Source organism: Quercus robur, chromosome 4 (genome assembly GCF_932294415.1).
Source record: "Quercus robur chromosome 4, dhQueRobu3.1, whole genome shotgun sequence".
Lineage (NCBI taxonomy): Eukaryota > Viridiplantae > Streptophyta > Magnoliopsida > Fagales > Fagaceae > Quercus > Quercus robur.
Genome location: NC_065537.1, coordinates 19,835,362 through 19,853,138, shown reverse-complemented (window position 1 = coordinate 19,853,138; position 17,777 = coordinate 19,835,362). Strand labels below are relative to the sequence as shown.

Sequence of the window (17,777 nt, the reverse complement as noted above, 5' to 3'; positions counted from 1 at the left end):
ACGGACCAAAGCTTGGAAAGGATAGTCAAGAAGACGGATTCACCTTTCACTTTGGCCGTCCAGGAGTGCCCGGTGCCTTCTAAGTTCCGTCTACCACAACTAGAGCCCTTCAACGGGCTGAAAGACCCACTGGATCACTTGAATACCTTCAGGACGACCTTGGGTCTTCAACAACCCCCTGACGAGATTTTGTGTCGCTCCTTTCCCACTACCCTCAAAGGAGCAGCCAGGGAGTAGTTCAACAAGTTGCCAATGTCATCCATTGATAACTTCAAGCAGCTAAGTAGTTCCTTTGTCTGTCATTTTGTCGGCGGGCAATGTCCAAAAAGGACTGCTGACCATTTGCTCACCATCAAACAAGGAGAGAAGGAACCATTGAGGTCTTATGTAACACGCTTCACCCAGGAAATGCTGGAAGTAGACGAGGTGGATGATAAGGTACAGTTCACGACCTTTAAGGCAGGGTTGAAGTCCAAAGATTTCATGGCTTCCTTGGCCAAAAATCCCCCCAAAACGATGGCCGAGGCATTATTGAAAGCACAGAAGTATATGAATGCTGAAGAAGCTCTGGTAGCCATTGATGGAGCAAAAAAAAACAAGGAAAAGAAGAAGAAGAAGGAGGATGATCGGAGAGGACAAAAAAAAGATCAAGTAGATCGATAGAACGATGAAGGGAATAGACAGAGAGAGGAAAAAAACCCTCGTCCAGTGAAGTTCACACAGTTAGTGATGCCTGTTGACTAGATTCTGACGGAAATAAGAGATGAACCTTCTCTTAAATGGCCGAGGCCACTCCATTCATCGCTTAGTCTATGCGACAAGAGGAAATACTGTTGTTTTCACAAAGATCATGGGCACTACACAGAGGATTGTAGAGATCTGAAGGAGCAGATTGAAGAACTTATACAGAAAGGAAAACTACAACAATATGTGAAAAGGGGAGATTCCAGCAAATACAGCCAGAAAGGTCAGCACGGGGGCCCTAAGAGGGATGAAGACCGCCTATCACCTCGTCCACAGAATGCATTAGGAGAAATAAAAACTATCGCAGGGGGACCAACCACAGGGGGATCATTCAGATCCCTCAGGAAGTCACACCAAAGGCAAGTAAATAATGTTCACAGTCTACCTCCTCTGAAGCAAAGACAGACAAACCAAGACATGTATTTTTCAGAAGAAGATGCAAGGGGTATAAAGCAACCTTATGATGACCCACTGGTCATTATGATCATAATTGAGGGGTTCAATACGAGGAGAGTTCTGGTAGACAATGGGAGCTTGGTTGACATTATTTACCTTTCTGCCTTCCAGCAGCTAAAGCTAGACCCAAAAAGGCTTCGTCCTTTCAAGTCTCCCCTCGTCAGTTTCAATGGAGACAAGGTATACCCCAGGGGGATAGTGACGTTGACATAAATAAGGCCTTAATGTTGATTCTTCTTGCTGCTTGAATTGGGCCTTCTTTACTTTTCATGGAATGGGCTTTTTTTGTGAAATTTTAGCCTTCAACATTAGCCCCCCGAGCTCGTGGGTTACCTGTAGCCCACGCGCGAGAAAATAAATTGTTTTTGGACACTTTTCTGGTTTGTAGAACCAATGTGTAGATCAAATAATTCTTGAGGGAAACTCCAAAGGAATTGCTACACTTCCTTCATGGGATGAACAAAAGGGTACCTTTCTTTTGTTGAGTCGAAGTACCTCCAAGCCTTTGGTGAGTTTGCACCTTGTAGGAGGAGGGAAATGTCGCTAGCCGGTTTGCAATGTCATTGACTAATCTCTTTGTATAGAGACTTGCAAAAGCATCCATGCTTGTGCGGCTTCGAGTGATGTACTCTTAGAATTGTTTTTTAAGTTACGCCTTCCTTGCTTCCTTAGGCTCCCTTGAACCAATTCCTTTCAAGGAGGTCAATCTTGTGCACTTTACATACCTACTTTTGGGTTTTCATACCCACTCGAGGCTCTTTCTCTTTGTACCCCTCGTTGGGCTTTGCTTACAATTTGCATCCTTTGTTAGGACGTGCTACGGCTTGTACCTATTGCTGGTACGTGCTACAGCTTGTACCCATAAACTTTTGCTTTTGATCATTTTCTTGGTCGTACTTGGAAACTTTTGCTCTTGGCCAATTTCTGGGCCATGTATTTAGAAAAATTGTTCTAGGCCGAGTCTTGGGCTAGGTACATGGAAAGTTTCCTCTTACCAAGTCCTAGGCCATGTCACTTGGAAAAAATCTGTTTTGGTCAAGTCTTGGGCTAGGTACATGGAAAATTTTCCCTTTCCCAAGTCCTAGGCCATGCCACTTGGAAAAATTCTGTTTTGCTCAAGTCCTGGGCTAGGTACATGGAAAATTTTCCTTTTCCCAAGTCCTAGGCCATGCCACTTGGAAAAATTCTGTTTTGCTCAAGTCCTGGGCTAGGTACATGGAAAATTTTCCTTTTCCCAAGTCCTAGGCCATGCCACTTGGAAAATTTCTGTTTTGCTCAAGTCATGGGCTAGGTACATGGAAAATTTGCCTTTTCCCAAGTCCTAGGCCATGCCACTTGGAAAATTTCTGTTTTGCTCAAGTCTTGGGCTAGGTGCATGGAAAATTTGCCTTTTCCCAAGTCCTAGGCCATGCCACTTGGAAAATTTGTGCTTTGCTCAAGTTTTGGGTTAGGTACATGGAAAATTTGCCTTTTCCCAAGTCCTAGGCCATGCAACTTGGAAAATTTGTACTTTGCTCATTGAATTTTTCAATCTTCAGAAAAAGTTCCTTCGTAGCCCCTCATTTTCAAGTGGGCTTACTGAACTGATTTCTTTTCTTTTCTTTAAAGGGTTGAGGATTTGTTTTCTTCTCCGAGGATCTTCTAAAATATCCTTTCTTGGCTGTGAACAAATTCTTTATGGAAAGAATCTTCTTTTATGAGTCATCTAAGGTTGCTCTCAATGGTAGACTGATGGCCAGGAGCTCCACCAAGATGATTCTGTCATGGTGTTTTCTTCAAGTGGGGGATCTTCGTACGGGGATCTTCGTACGGGGATCCTGGAAGAGGATGACTTCCTCTAGGCATGCTCGTCGAAGGCTGTCTTCACAAACCTCATAGTCTGTTTCTTTACAAGGATCTTTACCGCTACTACTTTTTTAGAGATCTTCTCACTTAATAGGTATTTCTCTTCTTCAGGGAACTGGGTCAGTGAGTTTGTTACAGCTTAGCTCTTGATAGCTCTGGGGATCCTTCAGACCCATGTTGTATTGGGAAATTAATATTAACCACCTGGCTACTCTTCAAGATTGTAAGGGCTGATTGAGGAGGATTTTTATTGGATGAGAGCTTGTCATCAATAGGATTTGGTAGGATGAAAAGTAATGATTCAGTTGTTGAGATGCATAACTGCCATACACGCCATTTCTATGTTGGGATACCTCATTTCAGTGTCCTTCAATGCTTTGAATGCTTGGGATCAAGATCCCAGGTACAACAATAGTGATTTTGCCATGGATAGTACCCATATGGTAGGCAAATGACTCATGATCTGTTGAAATTTTATGAAAGACATTTGGTTGTCCAACTCCCCATATGAAAATATTCCCCTTCTTCAACAGTTTGGATAGTCCACTAATGACCAAGGTTGGTCTTGGTGTGAACTTCCTAATTTAAGAAACTCTTTCTAAGAAGCTCTTGAGTTCCCTGATCGTGGTATGCCTCTTCATGGTTGATATTGTTGTTGCCTTAGTTGGATCTATGAGGAGATCGATGTTAGGCAAAGGAAATTTATCCTTTGGACGTGCCTTATTTAAGTTGAAGGAGTTCACGCCAATAAATCTTCATATTTTTTCAATAGCTCCACCAATTGCTCTTTTTTCTGTACTGACTGCTGATTAGGATGTGCCCTAGGTTCCTTGCGTCAGCCCCCAAGTTCACCTCTTCTAGTTTTTCCTTTGGTAGGATTTATGTCTTCCTTTTCATATCTGTAAGTTTCTCCAGGATCTTCGTAAACAGTATATTAGTCTTCCTTCTTCTTTCTTTTTCTGTCCAAGGGATCTCTCAAACCATGGGCATTGCTTCCTTCTTCTAGGATGGGAACCCCTCGGGATCCTGGAGATGGGAAATTCAGACTCATCGTATCCCCAGGTTCCTCCAGGATCTCTTCCTGGGCTATCATGTAAGATGGTAGTTCGAGATCCTTTTGTAGGCTACATTCAGGTCCCGCGTGCCTTCATAAGCAATATTCTGCTTTCCCTCCAGGTTTCTTCTTCTTCTGCGATAGGAGCCCCCTGGTATCCCAGATATGGGAGCCCCCCGGGATCCTAACAATGAGATATTCTTCAACTAAAGCCGATTCATCATAAAGTATATTTTCCACAAAGTTTACTATGTGCTGGATGAAAGGACTAAGATTGGTAGCGACTTTTATGGGTTTCCCATTCAATCCTTCTTTCACGTGCTAATGGTACATTGAGAGGATCAGACAATACTTGTGATGTTATGGTTGGCCTTTAGAGCTAGTTGTAAGTGTTCTTCAGTGGTCTCTGTATCTCCTCCACATCTTGTTATTTCCATGGGTGAGCCCAATCATTGAGCTGCAAGAGATGATAGATGCACTGTATAGTTGTTGAGTTTTCAATAATGTTGATTTTGCTGCTGACTTGCAATATAGTGTTTCTATTGATTTTCTTCAAAATATATTTAAGTCCACTGCATAATAGGCTTTAACCCCCAAGACATGAGGCGGTTGTTGAATCATGCTTGATCCACCTTCTCTTGATGCTATTATGGAACTTCTATCCATTTTTCGGATGCCTCCATTTTTTTTTTATAACCATTTTACTTTGCTAGATTCGTGGAAATACTTCGCCTTTGCTGGAACCAACGATCTCTTAGGCTTTGCTGAAATTGAGGGTGTACTTAGCCTTGTTGGAATTAAGGATCTCCTCAGCTTTGTTGGGATCAAGGATCTCCCAGGCTTTACTTTCCTGGAGTCAAGGATCTCTTAGACTTTACTGGAATTAAGGATGTACTCAGCTTTACTGGAATAAATGGTCTCCTTAGCTTTGTTGGGATTAAGGATCTCTTCAGTCTTGTTGGGATCAAGGATCTCCTCAACCTTGTTGGGATCAAGGATCTCCCAGGCTTTACTTTCCTGGAGTCAAGGATCTCTTAGACTTTGCTGGACTTAAGGATGTACTCAGCTTTGCTGGAATAAAGGATCTCCTCAGCTTTATTGGGATTAAGGATCTCTTAGGCTTTGTTGGGATCAAGGATCTCCCAGGCTTTACTTTCCTGGAGTCAAGGATCTCTTAGACTTTGCTGGAATTAAGAATGCACTCAGCCTTGTTGGAATAAAGGATGTACTCAGCCTTGCTTGAATAAAGGATCTCCTCTGCTTTGTTGGGATCAACGATCTCCTTAGCTTTGTTGGGATCAAGGATCTCCTCAGCTTTGTTAGGATCAAGGATCTCCCAGGCTTTGCTTTCCTGGAGTCAAGGATCTCCTAGACTTTGCTGGAATTAAGGATATACTCAGCCTTGCTGGAATAAAGGATCTCCTCAGCTTTGTTGGGATCAAGGATCTCCCAGGCTTTGTTTTCCTGGAGTCAAGGATCTCCTAGACTTTGCTGGAATTAAGAATGTACTCAGCCTTGCTGGAATAAAGGATCTTCTCAGCTTTGTTGGGATCAAGGATCTCCCAGGCTTTGCTTTCCTGGAGTCAAGGATCTCCTAGACTTTGCTGGAATCATGGAGCTAAGGAACTTGTCCATTTTGTTAACCTGCGCCATATGATATTATTATCAAGTTGCTGCAAAATTATTTAGCCCCACAACATGAGGAAATTGCTTTGCTATGTAATTTACATTTCATCAAATCTCTTTGATTCACCTATTTCTCTTTCTTCTTTTTCTTTTTAAACAAATGAAACAATATCATGATTTTTTTTTTAAAAGAAAGAATACATTAGCCCCCAAATGTGGGGCCATTTCTCTATTATGTAGCTCATAGAATCTTCATTTCATCAATATATTTTATTTGTTCACTTCTCTATTTTTCTTTAAAGCAATGAGACAATATTATGATTGTTTAAATATTACTACATGACCCCCTGTTTTTCTTTTAAAAAGCAGGGCAATGATCCATTATGTTCAAATTGTAAAGTAGAGAAAATAATAACGCATAAAACTTATCTTGTGTTCGGAAATTCCCCAAAATTCTATATAGAGTCCCTCGGTAGAACATTTGTTGGAGGAACCCACATTTTTGGGATCTTGATGTTGAATGCACTAAGAGGAACTTTCCTTCCTCTAGGTGTTTCCTAGCTTTGGAGCCGTGCTTGCGAAGGGACTGCTTTTTCCCTCTCCTTTTTCCCAGTCCCCAGTGGAGTCGCCAAAATGTGAGAGTGTTTTTTTCTTTAGCACACAGGCCCAAGGATCCTGGGCCAAATAGTTGTATTCTGGTGGACTGGGCTTGGTTCACCGCAGCTAAATGGGGGCTGATTACGAACCAAGTTGTGCGCAAGTCACATAAATCTCCTCAAGGCAAAAATGCGATTCCTCCCCGGGCGTACTGTCGTGGGATCCCGAGACGTACTATCGTGGGATCCCGGGGCGTATTAGGCCTGTAAGAACCCAGAATCTCTGGTTCTCTGCACTATACAATCTTTCTCCATGCTTGTTATGCAATGGAGTTTTGTCCTTTCTTTTTACCTCTATAGGTCCTACACAAGAACAACTATACAAGGCATATATCTTCAAATAATTGTTAGTTTCTTAGATTAGGATATATATATATATATATATATTAATACATATACATATATGTAAATGAATTTTATGAGAATGATTCAGCCACGAGGATCCTGACCCCAATTCTCACAGATTTAGTTCTTTTGCACAAGACTTGTGGGATTTGGAACTCAAGTCTGAGTGGCTTTACTCGGTCAAAAGACTCAGCTTTACAAGCAAGAATATATATGTATTGAGCAAAAAGAAGCAGTAAAGGAAGATAATATAATAAAGAAATATGCAAAGTAAATGTTAGAAATTCTCAAATCAATATGAGATATTTCACTATTTTTCTTGATTGTGGATTACAAGTGTGCTCACTAAGACGTGATACAAGGTTCAAATAAGCTCAAAAATTACAGACTTTGATGGCTATTCAAGCCTCTAAGACTTGCAAAATTTGAATCCTTTTGAATCCAAGTATGTGCTATAGTGGCTGTTTCTGGGATACCGAGAGACATTCCTCTGTTTTTCTTAAATTTTACAGAGTTTTAATGACTCTGTTTTCATATTCTTCCTACTGAAAATCCTCTCCCTTTCAACTTGGGTTTTCTCTTCCTTTTATAGCGTGTTTTCTAGGGCTCTGAGGTACTAGTGATTTCTCTCTTTTGCCCCTCAGAGCTCGTGCTGTGTCATTTTCTTAGGGGCTGGTCTCTTCCCTTTTTTCTCATGATTTTCATCTTTTAATACTGTTTCTCTAAAAGTCACTTGCTTACTTTCCATTCCGGGGCGTCCTTGGAGAGCTAACCTTCACCCTTTCTTCTTTCAAGGCTTTTTACCTTTTAGACTAAGCTTTTTGGCTGTCCTTCTTGCTGTCATTTTTCCCAAGTGAGCAGAATCCATTCCTGCTGGGTTGAAAGTTTTCCCAGCCACTTCCCTTTATAATTCTTCATTCTGGGTTTCTCGATGTACCAGCTTTTTATTCATGAATTGTCACTCTCCAAGTTTCTGGTTCTTTGTTGTACCACTGGGTGCTTGAGAAGGAAATATCTGTTCTTCATTTATTGTATTTCCTGGTAACCCTTTTGAGCTGTCTCAATCCCACGTTAGCTGTGCTGCACATCCTGAGGATCCCGAGCCTCTAGCAGCCTCTAGGTATCCCGGCCCAGTTCTTTCACTAGATTTTGCTGGATTTTTTAATGGCCTTTTTGCTGGAAATCTAAACATAAATAAGGCCTTAATGTTGATTCTTCTTGCTGCTTGAATTGGGCCTTCTTTACTTTTCATGGAATGGGCTTTTTTTGTGAAATTTTAGCCTTCAACAATGTTCAATAAATGCCATATTCATTTATGTGATTGTACTTGATGAAATGTGTTTTCACATGCTCAATCTTTGTTAATTCAAGCACAAAAAGATTTTTGAGTGTTTTAGGTGTTTTTGGAAAGTATTTTGTTAGAAAAATCTGAAAATTTCAAAAATCCATTTTTGCCCTGTTTCGGCGACTCAGTCGCGGGTAAGTCAAGTCGTGAGCCTCAATCGCGTGTTCACAGGTAATTTTTGGCGACTTGTTCGCGAGTGGAAGGTCTAGTCGCGAGGGTTACTCAGAGATTTTCGTGGCTCAGCTCGCGACTCTCTCGCGGGTAGACCTTCCAGTCGTGAAAAACACTTAGAAAATTTTTTTTTTTCAAAATTCTGTCTTTAAGTGTTTTGGCGGCTTGACCAGGCGACTTGTTGGCGACTCACTTCAGTCACGAAAAACGCGTGTTTGGTAAAAATAGGTGCTGTTTTTAAATCTTTTTCAGTTTTCCCTTGAACTTTTGTGACTGTTCATCTTCTCTCTCAACTGTCTCCTTCCCAAACACTCCATGCACCCATTTTTCAAACTCCATTGTTGCTTCTTTTCAGCTCAAAATCTTTAAGTAAACAAGTATGGGTTTTCTGTCTTGAACTCTATTTTACTTGATTTTGTGTTTTCCCCTCTGGATTATTCACATTTGTTTATGATTTTGAGATGGGTTTTTGGTTCGTCAGTTACTCTTTGTCCATGCTTAGCATGTGGTAGCTATTGTTTCAGTTTAAGCCTTATTAAGTTGTTGGTTTTGTTCTTCATCATGTGCTTAACTAGGGTTTGTTTATTGGTTACTCATCTTGTCTGATCTTATGTTGTTATGTTGATTCATAATGTTCCTTTTTTGAATGTGTGGTTTACTGTGCTGAATGTGCCTGTTCCTCTATTGTGTGAATCTGTCTTTTGTTCTCTAAGTCATGTCATTGTCATCATAATGTATGTCTCATTGACATATATCTGTCTTTAGGTTGTTTTCAATCTCTGCTGCTTTAATGCTACCCTGCATTTTACCTGTTGATCTTTTGTATCCTCTTTTAGGCTAGTTCATCTGTGTGGCTGCAATTTCTTTTTTAATTACATAGTATTGATTAGTTCTACACATGTATTATTCTATGTTGTTGTGGCCTTTTCTAATTGCTCACAGATGGCACCTTCATCCCCAAAGAAGAAAACACCTGCAAAGAAGGCATATAAGAGAATGAAAATGGACCCTAATTTGTTCAGGTCTGTTTCTCACTTTGAGAGATACAAGGACTTCTTGAAAGCATGAATTATTCAAGAAAGATTTGTGGATTTGGAGGATTTAAGGAACACTTTTATCCCTAGCTGTTTTAAAGGGAGATGATGGGAAAAGCTTCTGAGTGATCTCCCTGTAGTGTGTGAACCCCTGATTAGGGAGTTTTATTCAAATGCTGTGATAAGGGAGGATGATCTAAGCTGCTAGGTTAGAGGTAAAGATTTCACTTTGGATGCACATGACATTAATGATGTGCTAGGTCTTGAAGGATTAGACGATCAGGAGTTTGTGAATTACAAAGATAGGATTGTGTCTATTGAAACCGTTCAACAGAGGATAGGTGGACAAAGAGAAGGGAAATGTCTGAATACCACAGCTTTTCCAGTAGACATGAGGTGTCTCACAATAATCATGATGTTTAACCTATATCCCATAAGGAAATTGACAACAATCAACTGTGCAAGAGCAATTTTTCTGATGGATCTCAAAGAAAAGACATTCATTGACATCAATTCCCACATATATGACACTATTGTAGATGAGACTAGAACTACTTCTAGGCCAAAACTGATCTTTCCTAGCCTGCTCATGAGGATTTTTAAAAAGAAGGGTGTTCCAACCCCTAGAGACATCAGTCCCATGTCCACACCTTCTACAATTAACAAACTAACCTTCAAAAGGATAAGTGTTCGGCTTCTAGGTGAAGAAGATGAAGGTGATGAAGGAGAGGGTGTCCCTATGGAGATTGAGGCAGAGGCAGCAGGGCATGCATCAACCTCAACACCCAGGAGGATTGGCAAAAGGACTAGAGCATCAACTTCTTCAGATACACCTCCAGATGCATTTCAAGTCATTCTGGAATGACTTGATGGGATCAGAGGGGTCCAGACCGAGCACTCTGAGAGGATGGCAGCCATGCAGGACCAGATAGACATTCTGTCTGCAAAACTTGACAGCTTCACCACCCAGCATGGACAGTGACCCTTTGACCATTCCGGTCAAAAAGGGGGAGAATTTTGTTGGTTGAGAAGCAGAAAAGCAGCTCTTAAGGGGGAGTAATATGTTGAAGGGGAGTAGTCAAAATCAGACATTGTCTTATCTGTGGTTATATTTTTTTTGGATATTTAGTGTTTTTTTTTTTTGGGTTTGATACACTGTGGTTTTGGTGTATATCTGTTTCTAACTCATAATTTGAACTTGGTTTACTCTTTTATATATATATTGTTGATTTTTTTTCAGGATATAGTGTGATTTGTACCCATGTTGCTTATGTAAGCTTTTAGGGTTATGTTTGCTTTTAGGGTTATGTTTGCTTTTAGGGTTATGTTTGCTTTTAGGGTTATGTTTTATGCATGTTTGTAGGCTTTATGGTTTGTACCATGCTTTATGCAACTTTTTATGCTTTGTTGAAATCAGTACTTCTATCTAAATGTCTTGCATTTTGTTTTAAGTACTGTCACTCTTGTGCCCTTGTAGGATTGTTCCTAGATGCATATACTTAGTGTATTATGCATTGGTTGAGTGTTTGGCATACATGTATCTTGCTTTGTTCTTGTTAACTTGTATGTTCAAGTGTTTATTCCAAGTGTGAATGAGCACTGTGATCACTACCTTGTGGTGAATACTTGGTTGATCAAGCCATTATTTGAATCTTCACTTCATCTTTGCTTGATCACCTTAAACTTGTTTCATATGCATTTCATGCTTTTCTGCATACAATGATCATGGTGCATTGTTGTGTTTCAAGAGTTTCATGTTCTTATGATTCAAGTGCTTCACAGCTTCTAGAGTTAGGTGTGAGTGAGTTTTGTTCAACTGTTCCCAACTCACATGTTAAGTCTAGAGTCTGTTTTACGGTTTTGTCACAGAATAGCCAAAGGGGGAGATTGTAAGGTTGAATTTAATCAACCATTTTATTGGCTTTATTCCGTGCCAAATTTGCTTGTATTTCAACATTTAGTAACCCTGTATTTAGGTGGGTTTCTTGTAAGGGTAGTGAGTGAGATAGAGTGTTGATTACTCAATAGTATGCAAGAAAACAGAGACTTGCGACTTGTTCTCGCAGGTGGCTCGTGGCTTCAAGCTGCCAGACGCAGCACACGTGCCAAGCGTGCTAGAAGGTGAACAATCATGCTAGCTGGAGCACTACAGGACAAAACAGGACAACTGACCATACGGTTATCTCGCGACTGGATCTCGTGACTCAGTCAAGTCGCGAGGCCAAGCCGCGAGGCACCCCTATTTTGTAAAACCTGACGTTTCACATTCCTCTCTCACTCCAGTATAAATACCCCTTATACCCACAAATGAAAGAGAGCTTCTAGAGAGAATTTTGGGAGAGAAACCCTAAAGAAAAATAAGATTGATTCACCTACAATCTATACATTAGAGTCTCTTCAAATTCCTCAACTCTCTTCCTCTCCATTGTCAAACCCTTGAGAGGCATTTTACCAAAACCTTGTTCTCACCATATTCATCACTGTGAGAGGGCTGTTTGGTTTTCTGGGAAGCAGTTAGGAAGGAACCAATCTACATTGGTTGATGCTATGGTCTAGTAGCAGAATCCGGGAAGCTAGAAAAGAAAAAAATTCGGCGCAACCTCGTTGGAGCAAGAAGCTTGGAGGGCTTAGGTGCACTGGGTAGATTAGGCTTGGAGGGTCTATTGTTGTCCATGTATCCCAACTATATTTTCTAGTGGATTGTTTACCGCTTGGAGGGCGGCGGAGAGGTTTTACGCCGAGGGCTTCGGTTTCCTCTTCGATAACACATCATGTGTTGTCCTTGTGTTTGCATCTTCCTTCCCTTTATCTTTGCCTTTTATTATCTGCTATGGGTTGTGATTTTAATTTGGTTTAGATAGCTTTTCCAATTCTATATTATAGCTTATGTTCATTTTTCGCACACTAGTTGTTTGACATAAAACTTGAATTGGTTAATTTGTAAATTGGGGGTCTAAACGTTCAAGGGTGTTTATACACATATTTGAACTTTCACCTATCCACTATTTGGTTGTACAAGAGAGAAGAAAAATGGATGAGGTGGAATGATTTTTTTTTTTTTTACATGGGACCCACTGTTTCGGTATTAGGCCAATTTGGGCGGAAATAGGAGGAAGGGAGATCACAAATTTTATGGGGCCCACCACTTTATACTATAAAATGACTAATATATCCTTAACACTTTCAAGAAATTACAAGTGATCTAATATATGAATTTTCCTATCATTAATAAGGGCACCAAAGTAAAAGTATGCATTTTTTTTTCTCTTCCTTTTACAAACCAAACAAAAGAAATATAGAATGCTCACATTTTCTTCTTTTCTTTCTTTCCTATATTCAAACACATCAAGAGAAATATTTTGTTTTTTCCTTCCTTTCTATTCCCCCTTTCCTTTCTCTTTTACTTACTCTTCCCTTTCCCTATCTACAACCAAACATAGTGTAAATGCTGCTTCCACCTGTCCTAGCGAGTCCCTTATGACCACCCACACTCCTAATTTCTGTAATTGGGCAAAGATTGCCCCCATAAACATTTATTTTGTAGTTAGGTGCTAAAAACCGTGGATTCACTCTATTCACAGGACTTGTAGGCGCTATATTAACCAGAAGACAACAAACAAAGTTAGGGGTGGCAAAATCTGACACGACCTGCAAACCCGACATGACTAACCCGTTTCTAAACAGGTCATGGGTTGAGGCTAAACGGGTTCGGGTCATATTCGGGTCAACACGACTGACCCATTTAATAAACGGGTTATGTTCGTGTTTAACATGTGAACCCATCTGACCTGTTTGACCTGTTTAGATAATAAAGATATTAAATTTTGTTATTATTGCTTAATTTTTTGTTGTAATTATATGTTTATTACTATATTTATAATTGTAATTGTATTTTAATTTTAGATATATAGAAATTGATAATAGATTATTTAGGTCATGTATGACCTATTAATCAAAGAAGTTATTAAATGGGTTATTTGTATAAACTTTTACTTGACTTATTAATTAAATAGGTTTAACGTGTCGGGTTGGGTCAACCTGTTTAATAAACGGGTCAGGTTAGGATTGAGGATTCTTGACACATTTATTAAACAGGTCGAGTTCGAGTCAACTCATATAGCAAAGTATTTATGACTCGACACGATACGAACATGACCTGCAATCACAAATTGACATCCCTAAAACAAAGTAAACAATACACATTATTATATAAAATAAAAAAATAATAAATAAATAAATAATCTAAAAGTAAATAGTTTTAAAGTCAAATCAAAGAGTTAACTGAAGAGTTCGTAAATTCAGTAGACAAACAGACTCAACACAGAGTGAATGCAAGAAAAAGTGACATGAAAAGAATAAAATAAATTTTAAAAAATAAACAATAGAATATAATTTATCAAATGTACTATTGCAACGCTACTTAACAATAGAATCACCTTTTTAGCACAAAAAAACAATAGAATCGCCTAACACAGTAGCCTTAACCTACATAAAGAAAAGGTATTTAACATAAAGAAGCCGATTCCGTACCGTATCGGTCAGTAATTCAGTACGTTTAACCCCTTGTTTCATATTGAAAAAAATACCGGTCGTACTGGTCAATTTTGGGCAATACCGGTCGGTACAGAAAAAAGTTTTTATTTTTATTTTTATTTTTTAAGTTTTGTAATTTTTGAATTTTTGTTAGAGTAGAATGGTAACTTATTTGCATTAACTTATTAGTATTATTTGTTTTTTTAGTATGCAATGAAATTTTAAGCTTTCTATTTTTTTTTTCTTTTAATTAATACTAAAGTCTAAAACCATGAATAATTAGTTCTGAATTGAGGAAATGTTTTATAGTAAACTTTTATATTTATTATAATATATATACACACACACATACATACATACATATATATATATATATATATATATAATAGCAGTAAACCAGAAACGGTACACCGGTATTAATCGGTATCCGAAATATATCATACCGCTGGCCAAATCGGTACAACCTCCGGTATGGTATTGACTCTCTTAATTAACACATAACTCAATGAATTAATTCTAACTAAATGCTCCAATTTTATTTTATTTTATTTTTTTTTTTTTTGAGAAGGGTAATATTAATTCATATAGAAAACCAGTACCAAATATCTTGATTCAAACTTAAAATTTCACAAAAAGATATGAAAATTTATCATATTTTTCAAGAAAAGAGTTTTGTTTTACCTGGGCTAAGAGATTTATATTAAAGAAAATATGAAATATAATTTGCAATTTTAATTTTGTCCAATAATGTCGATTTACATGCAAATATTTCACTTTGAGTATTAAAAATTTCAAAAATTGCATTTTAAGGAATTACATAAAAAAAAAAAATTTAGTTTCTTCCAATCGGTTATTGGATGAATCAATTTGATGTTTTAGGAATCCAAAATCTCAAAAGTAGCTCACTTTGACCAAGTTGCTCAATAGTCAAATTAGCCCAAAATTCACCCAATACCTATAGTCTATTACTCTATTTCACTTTAACCAGATAACCTTTTAAGGCTTGAACAGGATTTTTTGCACAAAAATCGAAGGCAGAAACAAATTTGGTATTGACAACTATTACCTTCTCTACACTTAACCGATACCGGGTGGATTCCAGCTAGTTCAACTGGTTAAGTCTTTAATGATTGTATAAGAGATTTGAGATTCAATCCCCACCTACATCAAAAATTGATTGGTGTCTTGGTTTGATGATAAAAAGTTATCATTACCAGTGAATGCCATAAGTTGAAACTCTTTCAACCGCTTACATAAAAAATTGATTGGTGTCTTGGTCTGATGATAAAAAGTTATCATCATGAACGAATGCCATAAGTTGAAACTCTTTCAAAAAAAAAAAATCGATACTTGGATTTATTTTTTGTTAAAAACACAATTTTATCTAATTTAAGTCTAGAGGAATTATAAACTTAGGAAAAGCTCTTTTTCAAAACACAAGTGACTGATCACACCTTAAAAAAATCTCAATGGTTGGTGGCAAGTGGCAACTCCAAATACTATATACACAAATAGCACCACACGAGCATCACGAGCGCCAATAATGCAAGCAACACATCCACACACCATTAGGGAGAAGGACCAACATCTTATCTTGATCTCTCACACACTCACTCACTAGCTTGTTGCCATTGTTGGTTCACTGGGTCTTGATGTTCACAGTGGCAAATATCTAGCAATTTTTCACCTTATTTTCATGGAGAAAATCGGAAAGAGTTTCACATTAGGGTTATTGTGCCACATTGGGAAAGACTCACATCAATGCCTATGACGTGCACCAACAATGTTCTACATACAATGCACGGAATTGAAGTGCAATTGCTTCCCACATGGTGCATGTCATATGCACGATAACACCACGATATTTGGCTAATATCGATAGGGACAATCACACTAGTGGGTAAATGCACAAAATACATATTTTAGGTCACATGTGTACGTAGCTTTTTCCTTAGGCATACGCACGTGCCATATTGCCAAGATACAAGGCGTGAATGGAAATTCTCAACAAACTTAATTTGACTACTTGGATCCACTCTCATATAATGGATTGAAAAATTGGGTCGAGGTTGTCATATCATTTTTTTTGACAAATATTGGTATCTAGATTTCTTTTGAATATCTGATTATTTTTTCGAGTATATGCAGTCATCCTGTCCCACACATACCAGGTTATTATAAGAAAGAATCCCGTGGCTCAAGATACTGACAAGATGTTTCAAATTCAGAGTCCTAAGAATATTATAAAGCCTTAGGAATCACTAAGCCAACCCCTTGGGGTTAAGGTCGCCATGTCATTGAATGAACTGCCTAATGAAATGTTGTGTAAGAAACTCAATGTGCTTCATATGAATAGCTACAAAACTATCATGTTAAGTCCGTGTGTCGAATCTAAAATACACAATGAAATACTAAAATAAAATACCAAAAAATAGACAAGATAATAGTACATTAAAATGGTCTTAAACAAGTTCACAATATGAAATTGAAAGCAAATTATTACTTAAAACAATTTTATCAATCACGCTGATGTCAATATAATAGTGGTAGGGCGTCGAATGTTGCAGTTGCACTAGCTTCTAAAATTGATTGTGTTGGTGTAGAAACATCATCACAAGGATTTGTTTCTTCCATTCTAACAATATCAAACTTTTTCATAATTTTCTTGACCATTAAAAGTTTTTCGAACTCCCTCCAACTCTTTTGTAACCTCCCTCATTGTAGGACGTCTCTTCCCATTCAATTCTAGGCATCTTTTTGCAAGCTCAGCAACGACCATGATCTCTTGTATATCACCTTCCTTCTTCACTCTAGCATCGAGAATATCAAATAGAAAGCCCTCTTCCATTGAAAGAGTGAAATATGTTGCAAGACTCCTATTTTGTTGTATTCTCACTAAAGAGATTGGTTTTTCTCCAGTTAAGAGTTCAGCAAGGACTACACCAAAACTATAAACATCACTCTTTTCAGTAAATTGGCTTGTTTGGAAATATCCTGGGTCTAAATACCCAAAAGTGCCATATACAACCGTTGTTAGATGAGTTTGCTCAATGGTCACTGACCTTGAAGTCCCAAAATCTGCTACTTTTGCTCTGTACTTATCATCAAGGAGTATGTTTGTAGATTTTATATCTCGATGGTAAATAGGTAGTGAAGCTGCTGAGTGTAGATAAGATAAAGCTCCTGCAACTTCTTTGGCGATCCTCAAGCGCATATCCCAAGTCAGTGGAAACTCTTCACTTTCTTCATGGAGATATTGAGAAAGTGTTCCATTTGGGATGAACTCATAGACTAGCAAAGGAATTTCTGTCTCTAAACAACACCCAACTAACTTAACCACATTTCTATGGTTGATGTGGGAAAGAATGATAATTTCATTAATGAATTGTTCAAGATTACCCTCATCCACAATGTTGCACTTTTTAATTGCAGTGATTCTTCCATCAGTTAACATTCCTTTATAGACCATACCTTGCCCACCTCTTCCAAGTATTCTACTTTTGTTAAATTGATCAGTTGCCTTTTCCAACTCTTGGGAAGTGAATAATTTTGTATGTTGAATATTATGTTCACTTGAAGATAATTGTTGTTGTAGCAATAAACCACCATTCCTTTTGAAGAATCGTTTTTTCAACTTGATTTCATTTCTTTTCTTTTTCATTTTGTAAAGCCGCCACATGATAATGAGTAGAACTAGCCCTCCAATGCTTGCACTAATTCCTGCTCAAGTTATGAAAATAAAAACAAAATATTTTAGTGATTTAAAGTTATGCAATTCAAAAATCTTAATAAATGTTAAATAGATTTTGTACCCCAAAAAAAATCCAATATCTTTTAAAATTTGCTACTACAATATTTCCAAATTAATAATTTTTTACAATATCCAAAAACACCTAGTTTCTTTATAAAAGAAATTATATATGTTGTATACTTCGAAACCTTTATTTCATGAAACTAGTAGCAAACAC

At 38.0% G+C, this 17,777-nt stretch overlaps 2 protein-coding genes across 2 annotated transcripts; one reads left to right on the top strand and one right to left on the bottom strand.

The window, feature by feature from the left end:
- Positions 1-252: 252 nt before the first annotated feature.
- On the top strand, positions 253-3,041 carry LOC126721511 (uncharacterized). The gene is made up of 3 exons (XM_050424559.1): positions 253-651; positions 745-1,380; positions 2,928-3,041. The coding sequence occupies exons 1-3, from the start codon at positions 253-255 to the stop codon at positions 3,039-3,041; spliced, it is 1,149 nt and encodes a 382-aa protein (XP_050280516.1).
- Positions 3,042-16,221: 13,180 nt separating this feature from the next.
- LOC126720805 (wall-associated receptor kinase-like 22) lies at positions 16,222-17,777 on the bottom strand. Its single transcript, XM_050423627.1, has one exon. The coding sequence runs from the start codon at positions 17,486-17,488 to the stop codon at positions 16,454-16,456; it is 1,035 nt and encodes a 344-aa protein (XP_050279584.1). The 5' UTR covers positions 17,489-17,777; the 3' UTR covers positions 16,222-16,453.